This window comes from Osmia lignaria, chromosome 9 (genome assembly GCF_051020975.1).
Source record: "Osmia lignaria lignaria isolate PbOS001 chromosome 9, iyOsmLign1, whole genome shotgun sequence".
NCBI lineage: Eukaryota > Metazoa > Arthropoda > Insecta > Hymenoptera > Megachilidae > Osmia > Osmia lignaria.
The window spans coordinates 13242292-13259014 of NC_135040.1; the positions used below are offsets into that span (position 1 = coordinate 13242292).

The 16723-nt window shown below is 40.1% G+C and overlaps 1 protein-coding gene across 1 annotated transcript; it reads right to left on the reverse strand.

Annotated features, from left to right (window-relative positions):
- Nucleotides 1-2055: 2055 nt before the first annotated feature.
- Nucleotides 2056-11588, reverse strand: LOC117611844 (ejaculatory bulb-specific protein 3-like). Its single transcript, XM_034340233.2, has 4 exons — nucleotides 11434-11588; nucleotides 7901-8075; nucleotides 3429-3523; nucleotides 2056-2321 (listed from the first exon to the last, which is right to left on the reverse strand). The coding sequence occupies exons 1-4, from the start codon at nucleotides 11437-11439 to the stop codon at nucleotides 2220-2222; spliced, it is 378 nt and encodes a 125-aa protein (XP_034196124.1). The 5' UTR covers nucleotides 11440-11588; the 3' UTR covers nucleotides 2056-2219.
- Between the last annotated feature and the right edge of the window lie 5135 nt (nucleotides 11589-16723).

Sequence of the window (16723 nt, forward strand, 5' to 3'; positions counted from 1 at the left end):
AGTTCTTCGATTCTGGATGCAACAATATGGTTACGCGAGGGAACAACGGCGTATCGTGAAACAAGACGAATAGAAGTTCGTCAACGACGATGCAAAACTACAGGTATAAAGTTCGAAACGAGGAAACTTGGGCACGATATTTAATGACTCGCTCTTAGTTCATCAGCGATAAGACGTCTCGAAGCGTGTTCGCGTTCGTAACTTTCAGTTCGAGAACACGTAACGCGTTCTCGCCTAAAGAACATTCTTCCTCGTTATTTCGATCTTTAAATCTCTACAGTCATTTTATCGGCGATACTTTTATCATCTTCGCCCCTGATTTCATTCCGACGGAAATTGATAGTTCAAAGAAACTGAAGCTGCCGAAGTTGCTCCTGAAATTTTATTTCCAAGACACCCAACGCGTCTTCCTTTGTTTCCACTTCCTACTTCCGACTTCTGTAGTTCGAAATTCCGAAAATTTGCAAGCGATCCATTTCATATTTCGAAGGTACAAAGCGATTCCGAACTTTCATCGTACGTGATTCGAAATATCATTGAGGAAGAGGAGAAAGTTTGAGAGGAAACGGAATAGAACAGACGGTTTCATAGTGGAAAGTACAGGAAAATGAAGAAACTATGATAGAGGAGAGAGAGAGATACTAAACGGATGGATTAATTTATCACAAGACTCTTCAAGTTTTTCTTTTTGTCGGTCCAACAGAGATGGTTCGCGAGTAAAGTTTCTGTGAAATCGATGTTTCATTCTTGGAGAAGAATAAGGATATTCAAGTGGTTTCGTGGCCAAAATAAAAGTCGTGTCCTGCTGTTGGACAAGACGGAGAGGTAAGTCTATTTACGGGATTTATTCTTCCCGTAATAGTTCGAAGCTGCTCCAACACGGGAATCCCATTCCCGGACTGTCAAACATTTTATTTTCCGGCTATTATCCAACGTTAACTCGCGATAACACCTGAAGGGTTCGGAAAAATCAGGAAATTTTCTTCCCTTCTAATTCACAGCAACGATCGTACGATAAATAAAGTCAGGTTAAGTGGAATGCCCTGTGCAGTAATGATGCTGAATATTTATTTTGGAAGTTCATCGAAATATCAAAGTAATTACAAGGTAGATACGTTTCCTTTTTCATCTACCAGCATTATTATTGTTCGGAAGGGTAACGAGCGCGGCGAGTTCGACAAGTATCTAATTAAAATAAAAATCAAGGTATTTGTGAAGCGGAAGAGCATCTCTTAAAGCGGTGGAAGCAACAAAGTATCAGAAAGCTAGATCCAATGAGGAGAGTTCAAAGCGAAACAAGATGTTAATAAATAAATTATTTATTTCCATGATCCCTTTGATTGAATGAACTCGACGAGAGAAAAAATATCATTTCTGTATATACCTACGATTCTGTCGCTTTGTCGAAGGGAATCTCGATCCCTGCCTGATGAATCGTGATTCTTTCTACTCGAATAAACTTTACTTATTATTACGCTGTAATCTGTAAAGGAATTACGAAGCGTGTATGTCGATCACAATCGAGCGATTGTAGAAATCGTGTCATTGCACGGGTGAACGTGTTAATGAAACACACCGGATCAAACTGTATATCAAAAAAGTCAACTGGAAGTTGACAAAGAGGACGAATTTTATTTGGACGTCGACGGATCGTAACTCTGTGCCGATTAGCAACAATGCGACAGCTTCGGTACAGTTTTCTTCAAACGGAAAAAGAGGAAATCGAGTGCGTAGAGTGCATACGAATCCTCGAATTGACCCGAGGGATTTTTCCAATTTCATATTATATCTACCACTCTTACGTCTCGACCGTGAAAGTGGCTTGACTGTTTCCGAGGCGAAACAATCGCTCGTAATAAAAGCAGCGAGAGGAGAAAAAGAAAGAAGAGACAGCAGAGGAAAAGACGACGGTATAAGGCTAGATGACGTACCGAGAGAATTCCTCTTTCTTTCTCGAGTGCTTGTCTTCTTTCTACGAAACGAACGAATCTTCGAAAACACTCTTGGTAAGAAACAAATTAGCCCTCTGTCTTTTCTCACGAAAGAAATCGTTCCTTCTCTGATTTACATTCTTACAGGATGCAACATTTATTTCGTGACCTTTCAGCTGGATACAAATTGAAGAAAATAATTACGTAGCCGGTATAAAATCAATGGTTCCTCTTCACTACGTGACACCAAACGTTTCCTTCAAGGAATTCTCTTTTATCGGCAATCGTTTACAATTTGATGCCGCGTTTGGTTGCCTCATTCTGGAACTTGGTCTTGTACTGTCCGGTTGGGTCGTACTTCTTCGACAGCCTGTCCCATACTTGTGGTCGCTGAAACACGAACAGAAATTGTTTTAACACTCTAGCTGGGTCAATCGTGACCTAGATTTTAGGAAAATGTACTAAACTTTGATATTGAAATTCCTGTACGAAACATTTTCGAAGATCGGTTTTCGACTTATTTTTCTATTTCAGATACGTCGTGCAACAGAGTTACAACAGAATTAATTACAAGTTCGTTAATGAGACAGAAGAAGAAGAATGTCAACAAAACAGAAGTTCAGTACTCGTTGTTTCAATTAAAAGTTAGAAACTGAGAGGTAAGTTAAATCGTTCGTTGGCGAGATTTATAAACAGGAAGCATCCTCCGAGAATATTTTCTTCAAAGCACTCCCTTTGCCCTCCGAGATCGTCGTTACTTCCGACTTATCATTTACGTAATAATTCCTCGTTTTCCCTATTTTCCTCCGACAAAAGCCCGTTTCGAACGAATGTTGAAATAAATGCGAAACACTTTGTTTAAAGTATTCACCGCGAAATAACGATTCTGCTTGGAAAATAAATACACCCGGAGGGAAATTTCTTCGAAGAAAGTACGTAAGCTGATTAAAAAGCCAGTTTGTTTTAAAGCCCGTAGATGGGGAAAAACGAGTTTTTATTCCGTCCGATTACAACATACTTGTCCTACTTGTAGAACAGTATAAATTACCATTTTTATTTTGGCACGCTGCATACTAAACGACCGATTTCTAGATACGAAAGAATCTAACGATAAAAGTTATTGGGAAAGCAACGGGAATGGAAAAGTGATGATCGTGAGAAAAAAGGGAAAGAAGAGCGAATAACGTTGGGAAAGTTCGAGGTGGAATGGATTAACCGGGTGTCCCAGGGCGTAGGTTAACGATTATTAAGCGAAGAAGTCTCGAATCCCTCGAGGGTGAGTGTCGAAGCAGGGAAATTACACGGCAAAGGGTGATCCGCGTGGAATTATTCGCTTTGCTGAGAGGAAAGTTTGCCGAGTACCGGGGTCAAATCGACGACCTACGCCTCTCGTGAAAGTCGAACCAGTTCCATTCGACTGTAAGGACAGACACGACCCTGCTTGCTTACAGTTCCACGCAATTCTCTTAATTCGCTCTCAGGGAAAAGTGAACGTACCTCGTTAATCAGGTAGCGGATGACCTTCTCGCTGCCATTCTTCTGTTTCTCGCTGCACTTGGTGCAATCGTTTGCCAGTGCATCTGGCAGAGATTCTGAAATCACACAGATTATTTTAATACGAAACTTTCAGGCTGACAAACCCAAAACATGAATCATGAACAACAGCAGTGATAACAATAATCAATTACCACTCCTGACAATGGTGACTTGGCTACTTATTATTGATTACTTGTCAAAATTTCTGATATCACCAGGTGTTGACTACCTCTGAAGTCTAGGTGAAATTTCGAAACTACCACAGACTTGGCTCTCGTCTCGGCAGAACCGATCATTGCACTCGTTAACGATAAGAGAGGGATAATTGGTGAACTCGTAATTACGCCCTTTTTCAACTTTTCGTTGCTTCGCTTCTTCGGGCGAGAAGAGAAGAAAGTTACAAGAAGCTTGAAGCGATAAGAAACTGCCGCGATCGTTAACCGAAGATAACGTTGCAATTAGGGAACAGAAGTCTTTAATAGAGAAATTCGTAGATCGAAAAATTGGACAGTCTATTGCAATATTATCATGAAACGTTTTGTGCTACGAAGGAAAATAAGCCGAGATTAAATAGGTTACTAGAGCAGCTTTCATGTTTCATATTTATATCAGCTGAAGCCACCCGGTCTACAAGGGAAAGCCCTCTTTTCCACGTAATCAAGAGCACCTTAGGGAGTACGGAAGGGAAAAGTGTCTTGAAAATTGGATCAAGAATTTTCCAAAGTGACTGTAGACGTAGCAAACTCGGTGAGTGAATTACAGGGAAACTGTGCTAATTGCGATCCGCGTTTTAATCGCGTCCAAACACTTGGCAAACTGGGATCAACCGTAATACGATTTTTCCGTGGAAACCGTTTAACTCGTAATGTTCTTCAATTCGAGCAGAATTGGGTTCTTCGAAATTCATCGATGGCTTATTAAGCATTAACCCCTGTACTTCCTTTTTCCACCCCGGAAACTTTTGCGAAAACGTTTCGTTTCAAACTTTATCCTATCGAGGATTAAACTAAGGAGAGTGTATTTTTCTTTTAAATTGTGCCATTAAAAGTGAAATTTTTTTATTAGTATTTATTTGTGAACCAAAAGGATGTCGTGTACCATCGGGCCAATGCTGTTCAGAGGGAAAGAAAAGACAGGAAACATAATAATTTTTTCCATATGGTGCCCTCTATGAGAATGTCGATCGTGGAGGGTGAACTTCATAAACGTATATTATTTCTGTGAATACAAGGTGTTCCAAAATTTATAGTCCAAAGATGATAATTCTATATAAAAAGATATCTTTGAATTACTGAATGAATTTGAACACCCTTAATTAAAAATTTCCTAATTACATTACACCTCTATTGCACGAAACGCATGAAATCAAATTTTCATTTTTATACACCATCTTTTGGGTGCAAAATTTGGGACACCCTCTATGATGAAACGAGGGGTTCAACGGAGGACCTGCAGTCTATTCATTTTTTTGCCAGCTATCATTTGCACCAGCTGCTCTAGCCAGCACACGATCGAGCATATCGTTCGTGAATTCTTCGAGACGAGGACTATATCTACTTGATAAAGTATCGTCATCTACTGATACAGCTGAGAGAAGAAAAAATAAAGTAGAGACTGACAAGAAAATCCGTTTTTGATGAAGTGATACGAATCACTTTTTTAACAAGAAAGGGGATTCAACCCTTCTCTCTTGATTTCGACGAAACTTTGAAAATTCTATTCAAAGATTTATTACTATATTATAAATGTTATAAAATCCTGATAACGTGGTGTTATTTTATGAAATCATATATTTGTCAGAAGATGGCAACTGTTTGAGCTGTTATCAATGCATCTCTACCTGTTGGTTGTTGCACTTTTTTAACCGGAGACATCGTTTGAAGATACGCCAACATTTACGAGACCTTTGTGTGCCATTTTTCCAGCAACGCCACACTCGTCAAGCTCGGTTTAATTTATCAAACCAGAGAGAAAAACGCGGTAATTTAGTCATTCACTACGGAAGAGTAACCGAGTTGTTTCTTTTTCTCGTTCCTGATCCATATCTCTCGCGTGATGTCTACATACGTGTTCTGGCTTCTTATCATACATTATTCTAAAAGAAAAAACGTGCACTTTAACACCTCTTTTTCTATTCCTTTTAATATACACTATATTGAATAATCCTGAAGATTCAAACGAAGAAATGATTTAACAAGTAGCTAAAATAGTGTAGACCTTTTCTTTCATTTTTTTTAACATTCTGTATTTATCACACGTATGTAATTCTTTTGAAATATGTAGAAGTATGGGACAGCTGTCACAGCCGGAGGAGATTAAAGCACGAAGAAGATTTTAACGCTCGACGTAAAAATTTTCCGACGCGACAGCTCGCGTGTTATTCGAGAAATAAAGAAACATCGAATAGCGAGGAGATTTAATCCGTAGAGGTATTTTTACCGAAGAGAGATACACGATTCGATCCGGAGTTAATACGAAATGAATTCGAGTATGAGTATCGACAGCAGGCCCGGCTCCAAAGTCGATTGCGAGCGGATTAAGACACAGGATTACAGGTGCATACGGCGATTCGTTAAATTCATTTGCTTCCACGTCAATTTTTCTTAACCCACGATTTCATGGTGGATATTTCGTAGCTAACAGAGAAAATAAATTACACGATCCATTTCGATAATTAGATACTTCATCCGAAATATTAAATTACTTTTCTTCGATACCATTATCGCTCATGGTTTCCCTTCCATCTTTCTTCTCTAACCTGAGTTGAAATACTCTTTAATTTATTCTCCGTGAAGAAGAGAATAATTCAGAAACTAAATGCTATAAAAGCAGAGAAATTTCGAACGTTCCCTGAAAACTTACACCACCGCCGTGTAAGCGATGTAACGAGTCCTCCGGGAGCTATTTTCCAACGAATGAATGAAAAAACATTCCTCCGCGTTGCTTCTCTTAAAATACACCTCTCAGTATATCAACTGTTACACAGGATTCACTTTAATTCGGTCACAGTAGAATAATTGTTTCGTTCGTTAAGTGTAATCCCTGCTTTACAAAAATATTTTTAAAAATTCCACAGGAAGCTATGTGAAGTACAATGGATGAAATGTTGAAAATAAATAAATACAAGGTTCGGTGGTCGGTAACTGACATGTTGTGATTTGAAGAAGAGAACAATATTCGAGTTTGGCTAGGAAAACACGAAAGATACAAGACACCGTCGAGTTCCCTGGGGGGATGAAAGGAAGTTGTACAAGGGGTTCTTGGTTGGTCGAGGCAGGAAAGCTGGCCGAAAGCTGCGGTCTTGCAATCCGCCTCCTTTTTCGACCCACTTCCTCGACTTTGACCGCGACCCTCGTCCAATATTTGACAGGGTTACACCGCGCGCAACCCACAAACTTTCCATCAACGACATCCACCGGTGTTCGTTCGACTGGTTATTCCAAAGGAAGCCTACCGAGCAAATCGGGCTTCGGCTCCTGTGCCGGACCACCTGTGCTCAATTTTTCTTTTTATTTATTGCCATCCCCTATCGAACTTCCGCTCCTGACTTTACCCTCTTTATTTACCGTATTCCATCTCTGTTGATTCGTTGAAAATTTCATTTTTATATACACCAATTCTAGCTACCTTCTCGCTAACCTACTATTCGCATAATATTACAGACTTATCGCATGTTTTATGTACACACATGTATGATTCATGGATAATAGATAGCAAGTATACCAGCTATCCAGCAGCCCATTGTCGTTCCTACTTATTGGGTCTAGCGGTCCTAATCCCACATTATTGTTGCATCGCCCTTATTCTTTCGATACAAGTTTCATCTTCGATCGACTTACCTCTAACAATTGTACAAACCCGAACCATTACTTACGGTTACTACTTTTCCAACAGTTAGAGAACTGTACGATTTTCTATGTTCCATCTTCGAAACACCATTTTCAAAAGCTTCTTTCTCTCTTTCTCTTTCTCTGAACGTTACCTCAAAATTACTTCGAAAAGAAGAATCTTTCATCAGCGAAATCCTAGCACGAACGAGCGCAAAGCTTCATCTCGTACGATCTCGGTTGAAAGACCGTTGGCATGATTTTCTTTCTCTCCCACTCCTCAACCCTTTCCAACAGCGGACTCTCGTTCTCATTAGAAATTCTCTTTACTCGTTCGCGGAATGAGAACAAAAGTCGCGACGTAACACCGTTGAGTGTGCTAATTCCGTAAAACGGTTCGAAGGGAGGAAAAACAAGGGGAGGAAAAAAAAAGGAAAGAAAAGTTCTCACGAGGAAGCAACGACGCTGGCGTGAGAAAAGAAAAAAGAAGAAAAGAGTAGTGAGAAAAAAGCGTTTCTCATGATCTGGAGAGTAATTGGTGACAAAAGAGAAGTCACGGGGTCAGCTACGTGCTCGCATTAACCAAGGACTTAAACGTCGACTCACTTTTAAGCTCCTTGCCGTCCGGTGTGCAACTTCCAAGATCCAGCAGGCAGTTTACGTAGTTGTTCAGTAGACGGTCGCTCTTCAGGATCTGATCCAAGTCGATGTTGTCGTACTTGGTCGTGTACTTCTCGTTTGCCAGCGCGCAGACCAGCACCGCGAGGAAAACAACCGCGACCTGGATTCAACGGAATAGAGCAAGTATTTTTAAAAGGTGTATCCTCGAGATAAAACGGTGCGATTTCGCGATACCGAACAACCTTTCTTCCCTCATCCCCCCTGGATCCGAGTTAGGATAATAAGAAAAACTAAAAGAAAAGCCTTTTGAAAAACCGTTATCATTCCCTGGAATTAGGATGGGAATCGCAAGGATCAAGGATTATCTTCTTCTTCTTCTATTGCTTTTTCTCCTAACTATAGTGTTTATCTTGGTGTTGCTTTTACAAAAATTGCTCGTCACTAGAGTCAATGTAACGTCAGACATTTCTATTTTCCCGTAAAGATAATGGGATTTCCAATTGTCATATTTAACAAATAATGAGAAGATGAAACAAAAGGATATTGTAATGGTACAACAGGCACGGCTGTCGAAGTCGATGGCTAAGAAATACGAACGTCGATGAATCGGCTCCGGCAGCCTAAAAAGAATAATTTACTTCCGGGGAGGGTTGTCACTTGCAGCGGAAACGTCCTTTATTCCGCGTAAAAATTATATTCGAGCCGGCAGTACCGAGAAGAAAGACAGGAACGATGGATTCTGGGCCATTGAAACAGGCTCGTGCTGCAAATGGTTTTCAGAAATAAATTTATGGGCCAAATATGATCTGCATAATTACTCTTGTGAAATAGAAAGCACGTCGGTAACGCGACCCTTATTGTTCTCGTGTCATTTATTTAATGGGCCGCTCCTATAAGTGTTAGACTTTCTACGTTTTGAAATCGCATAGGTTTGATGTTAGCAAGAACCCGATACTTTGCCGAATATCGAATAGCTAGTTTCTGTGAGTGGATCGATGCCGGGTCAGCATCAAGTTAGCTTCTCCTGAATAAGTTGGCCGAGCGGAGTGGAAGGTCGAGCAGCGTGTAACAGAATAGAACATCGTGAATCTGATTGTGGACAGTTAATAGGACGCAATTAGCAACGCGATCCCAGTCAAGTGGCTCTCAGAACTGATAGACCCGAACTGAACCCTCTACTTCACTGCAACCCGTTCAGATAATATCGAAATTTAATATTCCACTGATCTAAACCGAGATCCGATGTAGAATATAACCAGCTTTAATCCGTACTTAATGCAAATTTGCTTTGCGGCCAACGGGTAATGAAGTCTTAGCGCGTGTATCTAAGCCGGACAAAATCAGGACTTAAGAGACACGATTTAAACTTCGTTCGCGCCATTGCTCGCTAAATTTCCTGCCTCGCTCTGACTTCTCTGTGAAAATATAAAAAATCTTTAACCAGTTTGCAATTAGGTCAATTTTACGCGAAACGAACGTGATTTTTTTCGCTTTAATTGCAGGAATAATTGAAATGTCGCCGTCCTTCGAGTTACCCACGTAGCGATTAACATGTTCCGATATCGCAAAGTTTATTTTATGTTACTCTGACGAAATAGATGGTAAAAACTCTGAGAGAGTATAAAGTCCTCTAACGGATATCTATATATCTATCGCATTAAAAGTAACGCAATCACCGAATTTCCTGCACTCCTCTAGAAAAGGTGAAAGCGATACAGACACGGCTTTACTTTTAACTGAAACCTTCTTCGACGTCCTCTGCTTAAAACCCATCCTCATCGATAATTCTACCTTTGTACGGATTCCAAGACATCTCCTTCAACGACAAAGAGCAACGAGAGATCAAGGTACAAGTCCCTGCAGACGGTAAATCCTGCTCAGCTACTCGATTGCGAATGTTCGCCGGGTACTCTTTTAAAAAGAGCGTAACGTCGATAATTACAGAATCGGTGTCAACGGCACGCTGTACATGGCACTTATGTACCTACATGTATAAATCCCATGACGCAATCGCAGCATCGTGGAATGCTCCCTAACGCCTTTCACTCTTGCAAATAAATTTCACCTCGCCTCTTTTTTCTCCCCTTTTTCACAGGCAACGCGACGGACCAGCGTCCATTAAGGAGAACGTTTCAAACGTGACCACAGTCATCTACGATTAAGTTATTCCATTCAGACCAAATCGTAAAACGAAATGGAAATCACTATTTATTATTACGTATTCGTCTAGAAGATAAAAATCTGTGCTCCAATAAAATGAACGAGACATAATCCAATCAGCGTCTTTCAATTATACCGAATACCGAGTGAACGATTATTGCGGTCCTGAATTAGTCGGTAATTTTTTAATCGTCTCATAATTAACTCTGTCGTTGATTAAAACGCCAATGCTGCCAGTGGTGTACCATCAAAGCGTACCGCGTCGAATCGTATATTCAGCGCAACGGGCCGCGTTAATTCCCAATGATTAACTATCCTCGCAGAGGGCCTCTAATTAGACATGGATTAAAAGCGCGACCGTCGAAGATCGAACAAACGTCACCGGGGCTAAAATCACAGACGAACTCATCGGTCCAGTTTGTAATCCAGTTTCTTATCGCTAACCTTAATCGTATATTCTGTCAACGCGAATAAAGAAACTTTAGTCTGCTCGCACTGCCCACTGCCATTTTCTTGAATATGCGTCACGCGTGACCGGTATGAAACTCTTTTGTTTATTCTTAGTCAAATTCTGAGTTTTCCTAGCACTGAAAGCCACCCTCTACTCTTAATCAAAGAATCAAAAGAGAAAATCTAGTTTTAATAAGTACAAGTTTCCACGAGCTAAAGAGTTGAACAATTTTCCTCTCCCACCTATGGAACGCTGTAATCGAGTACAGCTTGCTGCTGCTTAAAGTTACTTCATAAGTAGACATACTTGCGCATACTTTAAAAGATTACCTGCAACGTTCACGATAATGGTGAAACGAGTCTCCGACAGGGGAGAAGAGAAAACAAGCATCGTCTCTTTATTCTACTTACGTGTCGTAGGACACGTTTGGCTGAATTTTGCGGGGAAACAAAACGTTGGAAAAGGTTCTCGCGACGGGACGTGTTTCGAATTGAAACCAGCGTGTTTTCTCAAATTAGATGTACCCTTTAACGTCTTTCAACGGAAGGATCTTCGATGCCGGGCCACAGCTAATCTTCTTCTGCCGCGATAACTCGAGCAGACTCACGCGTGGAAATTTAATGAGGCGCGAAAGACGTTCAAGCTTACCTCCTTATGGTTATGGCGTTAAATGGTCTTGCACCGACGTTAATCGTTTCCGACCATCTCTCGAGATGCACCAATTACATCCTAAGCGCGTCTTTCTGTATTTCGTTACGTTTCACCGGCTGACAAATTGCACTCCGCGTGATATATTATTTTTCACGACGCTTAATTATTAAGAAAAACACTATAGTCTTGAAGAAATGGAGCAAGCGGAAAGAGAAAGGAAGAAGGAGTAAAAATAAAATGAAAAAGTCAGGCTTACCTTCATGTTGGTAACTTGTGTCGAGCAGGAAAGCAAAGTTAAACGTGACTGATGCCGGCTTCGCTGCCGATCAACTGTTTTATACCCACTCGTTTGCCCAGCCTCCGAATTCGTTGGATCGCTTCTGTCCCTCTTTCTCGCACCTGCTGCTCGATCACCACCTGAAACGAGACAGGATAGAATTGTCGTGGAAAGGAATGGGACGGTACGAAAGGTAAACGTAGTCTTCTAAGAATTACGATGACACGCGCGCGTTAACGGGCTAGCTTCTCGCGTAATGAATCCACTTTTTTAAATTAGTTTCACAGATAAAAGCAGGCAAGAAAAAGTCGTTCGACGAACGCGCGCTTTTATCGCTGAGATAGAACCAATCGGAAAAGGCGATACATTAACGAATGGTTAGCCGGGCCAATGAGATTTAATTGCGATTCCCGCGCGTTTCGGGCCTGTCGCATCTATTTTTCAAACGATTCTCCGAATTATGCAATTACACACGAGTCAACACTGTGTACCAACACTTGTGGAAACTATTACACGATTTTCCACGTTATTCCTCATTTGCGTTTGTTGAGAAATCGTGTGTTCAAGAGATCTGAGATTTCTTCAAATATTTACTAATGAAGTAATAGAATTCGTGAATTCATTACCGTTTTCACTAAAGCAATTACACGATAGGGTTGTATAATGAAATTAATGTTTAGAGACCGTATCAAAGACAAAAAGCGCGCACGTGTACGAGCACTTATCCATGACGGATTAAAATGAAGGGATTTTATTTTTGACAAAATTTAATTCTCTTACGCGGCACATCAAAGGAAGGAACGCGAATAGTTTGACAATAAAATGATTCATATGTAAAGTTTCTGACATGGTCTCGTTCAGAGTCGAATAAAAAACGGAATACATTTATTCTCCAGACTGTAAATACATTCCTTCGACTTGTTGAAAAGCGTAAACATTTCGTGTTAATTATTCTTCAGGAAAGAGAACATAGTAGCTGTACGTTTGATGGAGGATTTTTCAAAGAATTTTATTAAGAGGGTGACGCACGGCGATGCAAATATAATATTTAGTCGTAAAATTTAAAGAACGTTTCTGGTACTTCGGTTGCCTGGGAATATTCAATTTTGCGAAAGTTGATGCTGTTGGATTTGCGAGGAGACAAAAGCTCTTTGACGGTTGACGCTCGTCAAAGATGTCGCCAACGCGTCACAGAATTACGTTTGCGAACTGTATACAATGACGAGGTTCGATCATTCAGTGCCATGCTATTTCGCGGAATTAGAAACTCTATTTGTCGTTGCAATTCGCTCGTTTTAGCGTGGTTTCACGACACTCGGAATCGCAGGATCAAAGTTTACGCCGTGAGCACTTTGAAATCTAGATCTCGGTGTCAGTTTTGCGAATCACAGAAATTTTCCGAGTAATCAGCGTGATACTCGTTTAATCCAAAGGCAATTAACCGAACAGGATCGTTATAATTCGATGCTGTTTACAAAATGAATATCCCGTAATGTTAGAAAACATTAACTCGGTACTAATTGAATTAATTGATTGTTACTAATTCCATATAGCTTCGTCGTTAAAACGGACGCGAACGCGTTCTGAATTGTATAATTATTAACTAACTATAATTATTTGCAGTTTACGGCTCAGCTGTTATATTTCTAATCGAGCAATTAAACGTATGAAAATTAATTTCATTAGCCGAATCTTGAATTTTTCCCTCGTTTTTAGAATATTTTACCACTGGAAAGTGGAAGAATTTAAATAAAGATTTATTTTTCTAACTCTCAACAATTTGCAAAGAGAAGAGGACGATTTAGAGGATGTTGACGCCGTTTCGTCAACGTCAGCCTGTAAACTATGCGAGAATAAATGTCGGTCGTTGAAAGGCCGGCAAAAACTGCCTCGTACGAATGAGATCCATCTTTGACCCGTGAAGACACGCGTGTCACTCGGTAACCGAGGACCATTTGCAAACGTCTGAGTATTCGTCGAATGACAGATAACATTGACCGTACAACCTGTCTTCTCGTCACGATTTGTGTTTTCGCTACCTTTTTTTTTTTTTCTTTTTTGTTTTTTTGTCTACATTTCCCTTTACAACGCTCGTTTACGTTATTAAAGCGGCTTGAATGCGACCGCTTTGAATTTGTTACGTGGAATATTCCATGCAAAATCGCGTCGCTACTCGACGGTGTGTCCTCATTCGCTTTGAATTTATTATAACTTCGCTGGCAAGGATCGTCCACGACGTCTATCGGGCTTGTTCAAACAGAAATTCAATTCGTTACGGTGCCGCGAATGCACGTTACGTACACCAGCTACACACGCGGCGAAGATAAGATTTTACAGGTAGATCGCGCACCAATTGTACCCTCGCACATCTCGTTGATTCATTAACATCAGCAATTACGTAATTGCTGTTTAATTACATTGTACCATGAAAATTTATGGATAACGGACGTTATCAACGAATACGAAATCGGCTAATTGACGCTGTCGATTGTGCCCTGTACATTTATCCGGGATGATTTATTCATCGACCCGTTGGAAGATTCAACAGCAATATCATCGTGTTTCAAGATTTCTATAACAATATAATATTTAATCATTTCGATATTAACGCGTCAGCTGCAGGCAAATGTTACGAAAGGGAAGAAAAAAATATTTAACTCTTGAATTGCATGTATAAATTGTAGCCGGATAGGATTCCAAGTTTTCAGGGAGGACTGTTACTCAAGTTTTAAGTGGAAATCTACGACGTTGAAATTCTGGATTTCGAGCAGCGATCTTACTTGCAATTTTACGGCGAACGAGTCTATAAGAGCCTCGTTTCGAGGGGAATTCTTATAAAACGCGAGATGTAATGTCAGACTGGGAGAAAGAACATTACCGGTTACAAGCTGGGAATCTTCGTTCCCAACTTTAAGTAGAATTCTTATCTATAATTTGCTTCTTTCCTGATTTACTACCTTACTTTTCACAGCCAATGAGTCTCGAATTTGTAATACGAGAATCTCAGTTAAAAATCAAATGCATATTTTCAATAGAATCGCAACGGTGAATAATTAACCGGACGCGGTCGTATGGAAAGAGAACATAAATCATGCGTTTAACGATCATTAGACAATAAACGTCGGTCGAACATCATTGTCTTAGTAAAATAACAGAATTTTCTATATTCAAATAGTGTGTAAAGCCTTTCGAACGATATTATAGCACATCCGTGTATTTACGTGCACCACCGAACAGATGCGCTCCACTGAATCTCTGTTTCACCCCATGACCCTTGCCCGCTACCTCAATGGTGTTGATTGCTTATCTGAATATGCATAATCGCGGCGATAATGACAGTGCTCGGCCAAACTTCGAATGCGTCGCGCATATGTAACTAGAGAGCAATTCCCTTATGCCGTATCCACCGGATCTGATCGTGGACAATGAAACGGTTCCGGTACTGCTGTTACGGACCGTTTAATCGTTACGACCAGCCTGCCTGTTTCGATGCAGTTCCTTTTCGTCCGGTTTCCAAATCATTCCATAAACATCGTATAACCGATGATCGTCAATATTTATCAACTTATACTTTCCTTATAGATACCAAGAATCGGTCCGGATGGTCGGCGACACACGTCACTGATCATACTTGATATTTTCAACAAATATACTTCCCTATACTAAGGTATAATCTTTCTTGTTTAACGAACATCCTAATGGTGTTCTTACCACTACCATCTCTTCCCTAATGCATTGTCAATATTTTCCCTCTCTCGATCAATATTTTCGTGGATTCCATTTCGAGATATCGAACACCTCGTGTAGGTCCAGTGTCTCTTCCATTGGTACACATCCCGTTTTGCTTTCCATCGAACGTGCCAATATTTACGGAGGTTCGAGCCGAATAATTATGTTGCAGCATGTGAACCTACACGGATCGTATCGTAACCTTAACGTTTACGATCCTGTTATCCTGGATGGTGAAACGAACGTTAAATAAATTAAAATAACGAGTACCTTCTCGTTGTTCTGAATCAACTTTAGCTTACGGTTAAAATAAGGCAAAGCTACCGTGCTGAAAATACCAAATCACCTTACTGGGAATACCTGAAATTTCATAATATCGAGGTTTCACCGTGTGCCAAAATTTTATTATCTCAAAAGTTTGCAACTATTTCGGAGAAAGCTTCGTATTTCATCGTAGTTATTCAGACGTAAAATTATATTATCCAATAAACATGAATGGCAGCCGGGCTAATTATCGTAAATACGATCTGATCAAGGACAATCGAATGGACTGTAGGATTAATCGCTTTCATTCATATCTAACTCGTCAACACAGAGCCTATTCAAATTACGTAAAATCTACCGCATACCGGCAGAGCAGTAAAATAGGCGTGTAATTAATTTATTATTGTAATATCTAGCTTACTATCAAAGCGAGACCCGTGTTACGCTCCGATACAGTGAATTAATAATAATACGGTTACCGGGATTAGCCAAATGCATCATTAATTATCAACAATCAATCAGCGTTTGCCATCTAGCCATCATTGTATTCGTATTAACTTACATAGGTATTAATCTATCCCCTAATCCTATAAACTAAATCGTGATTTTCAAGCTTTTAAAATTAATTGAAAATAAAAGGAGACAATTGAAACCGGTGTAACGTGTAGAGGGTGTTTCAAAATTTTGCTTTTAAAAGGCTTAGGCAAAAATGGTTGGAAAGTTTAATATAAAAAAATGATAAATAAAAATCAACGAAGTAGGTGGAAAAGTTTCTAATAGTCTGAAGAAGACACCGACTCCCATCTGCAAATAGGATTCACTTAATATTTGTGAAAAGTTTTCCGAGTTGTGAAAGCGGGATAACGGAGAGTGCGAAGATCTGGGACAATATTAGTTAGAGCAGTATTCTTATCTTTAACTCACTTAGAATTCTTTGCTAAACTGCATTGTGCGAGATGCCACGCTACCGTGGCTCGAAACTTCCAGGTAAAAGTTTCCTTTATTATTCATTGGGCAAAAATTCCGAATGTTTGCCTTTCGATTGCAAGGTTTGCCGATTTAAAGTCACCGTTCGAGCCTGAGACCGCAACCGCAAACTTTTCAAAGTATCGGTGGAATAAATAAATTGTTCATCTACGAAAGGGTAGATAAGATGCGATCGGTGGTGGAACAATGGAAGCAAGTTAAAGAACGTTTATCAAGAACCGGAGAAGGTTGCAGGAAAGAAGAAACATCGTTTCCATTACAGGAAGATAGTATTCTAATTTACGTATTC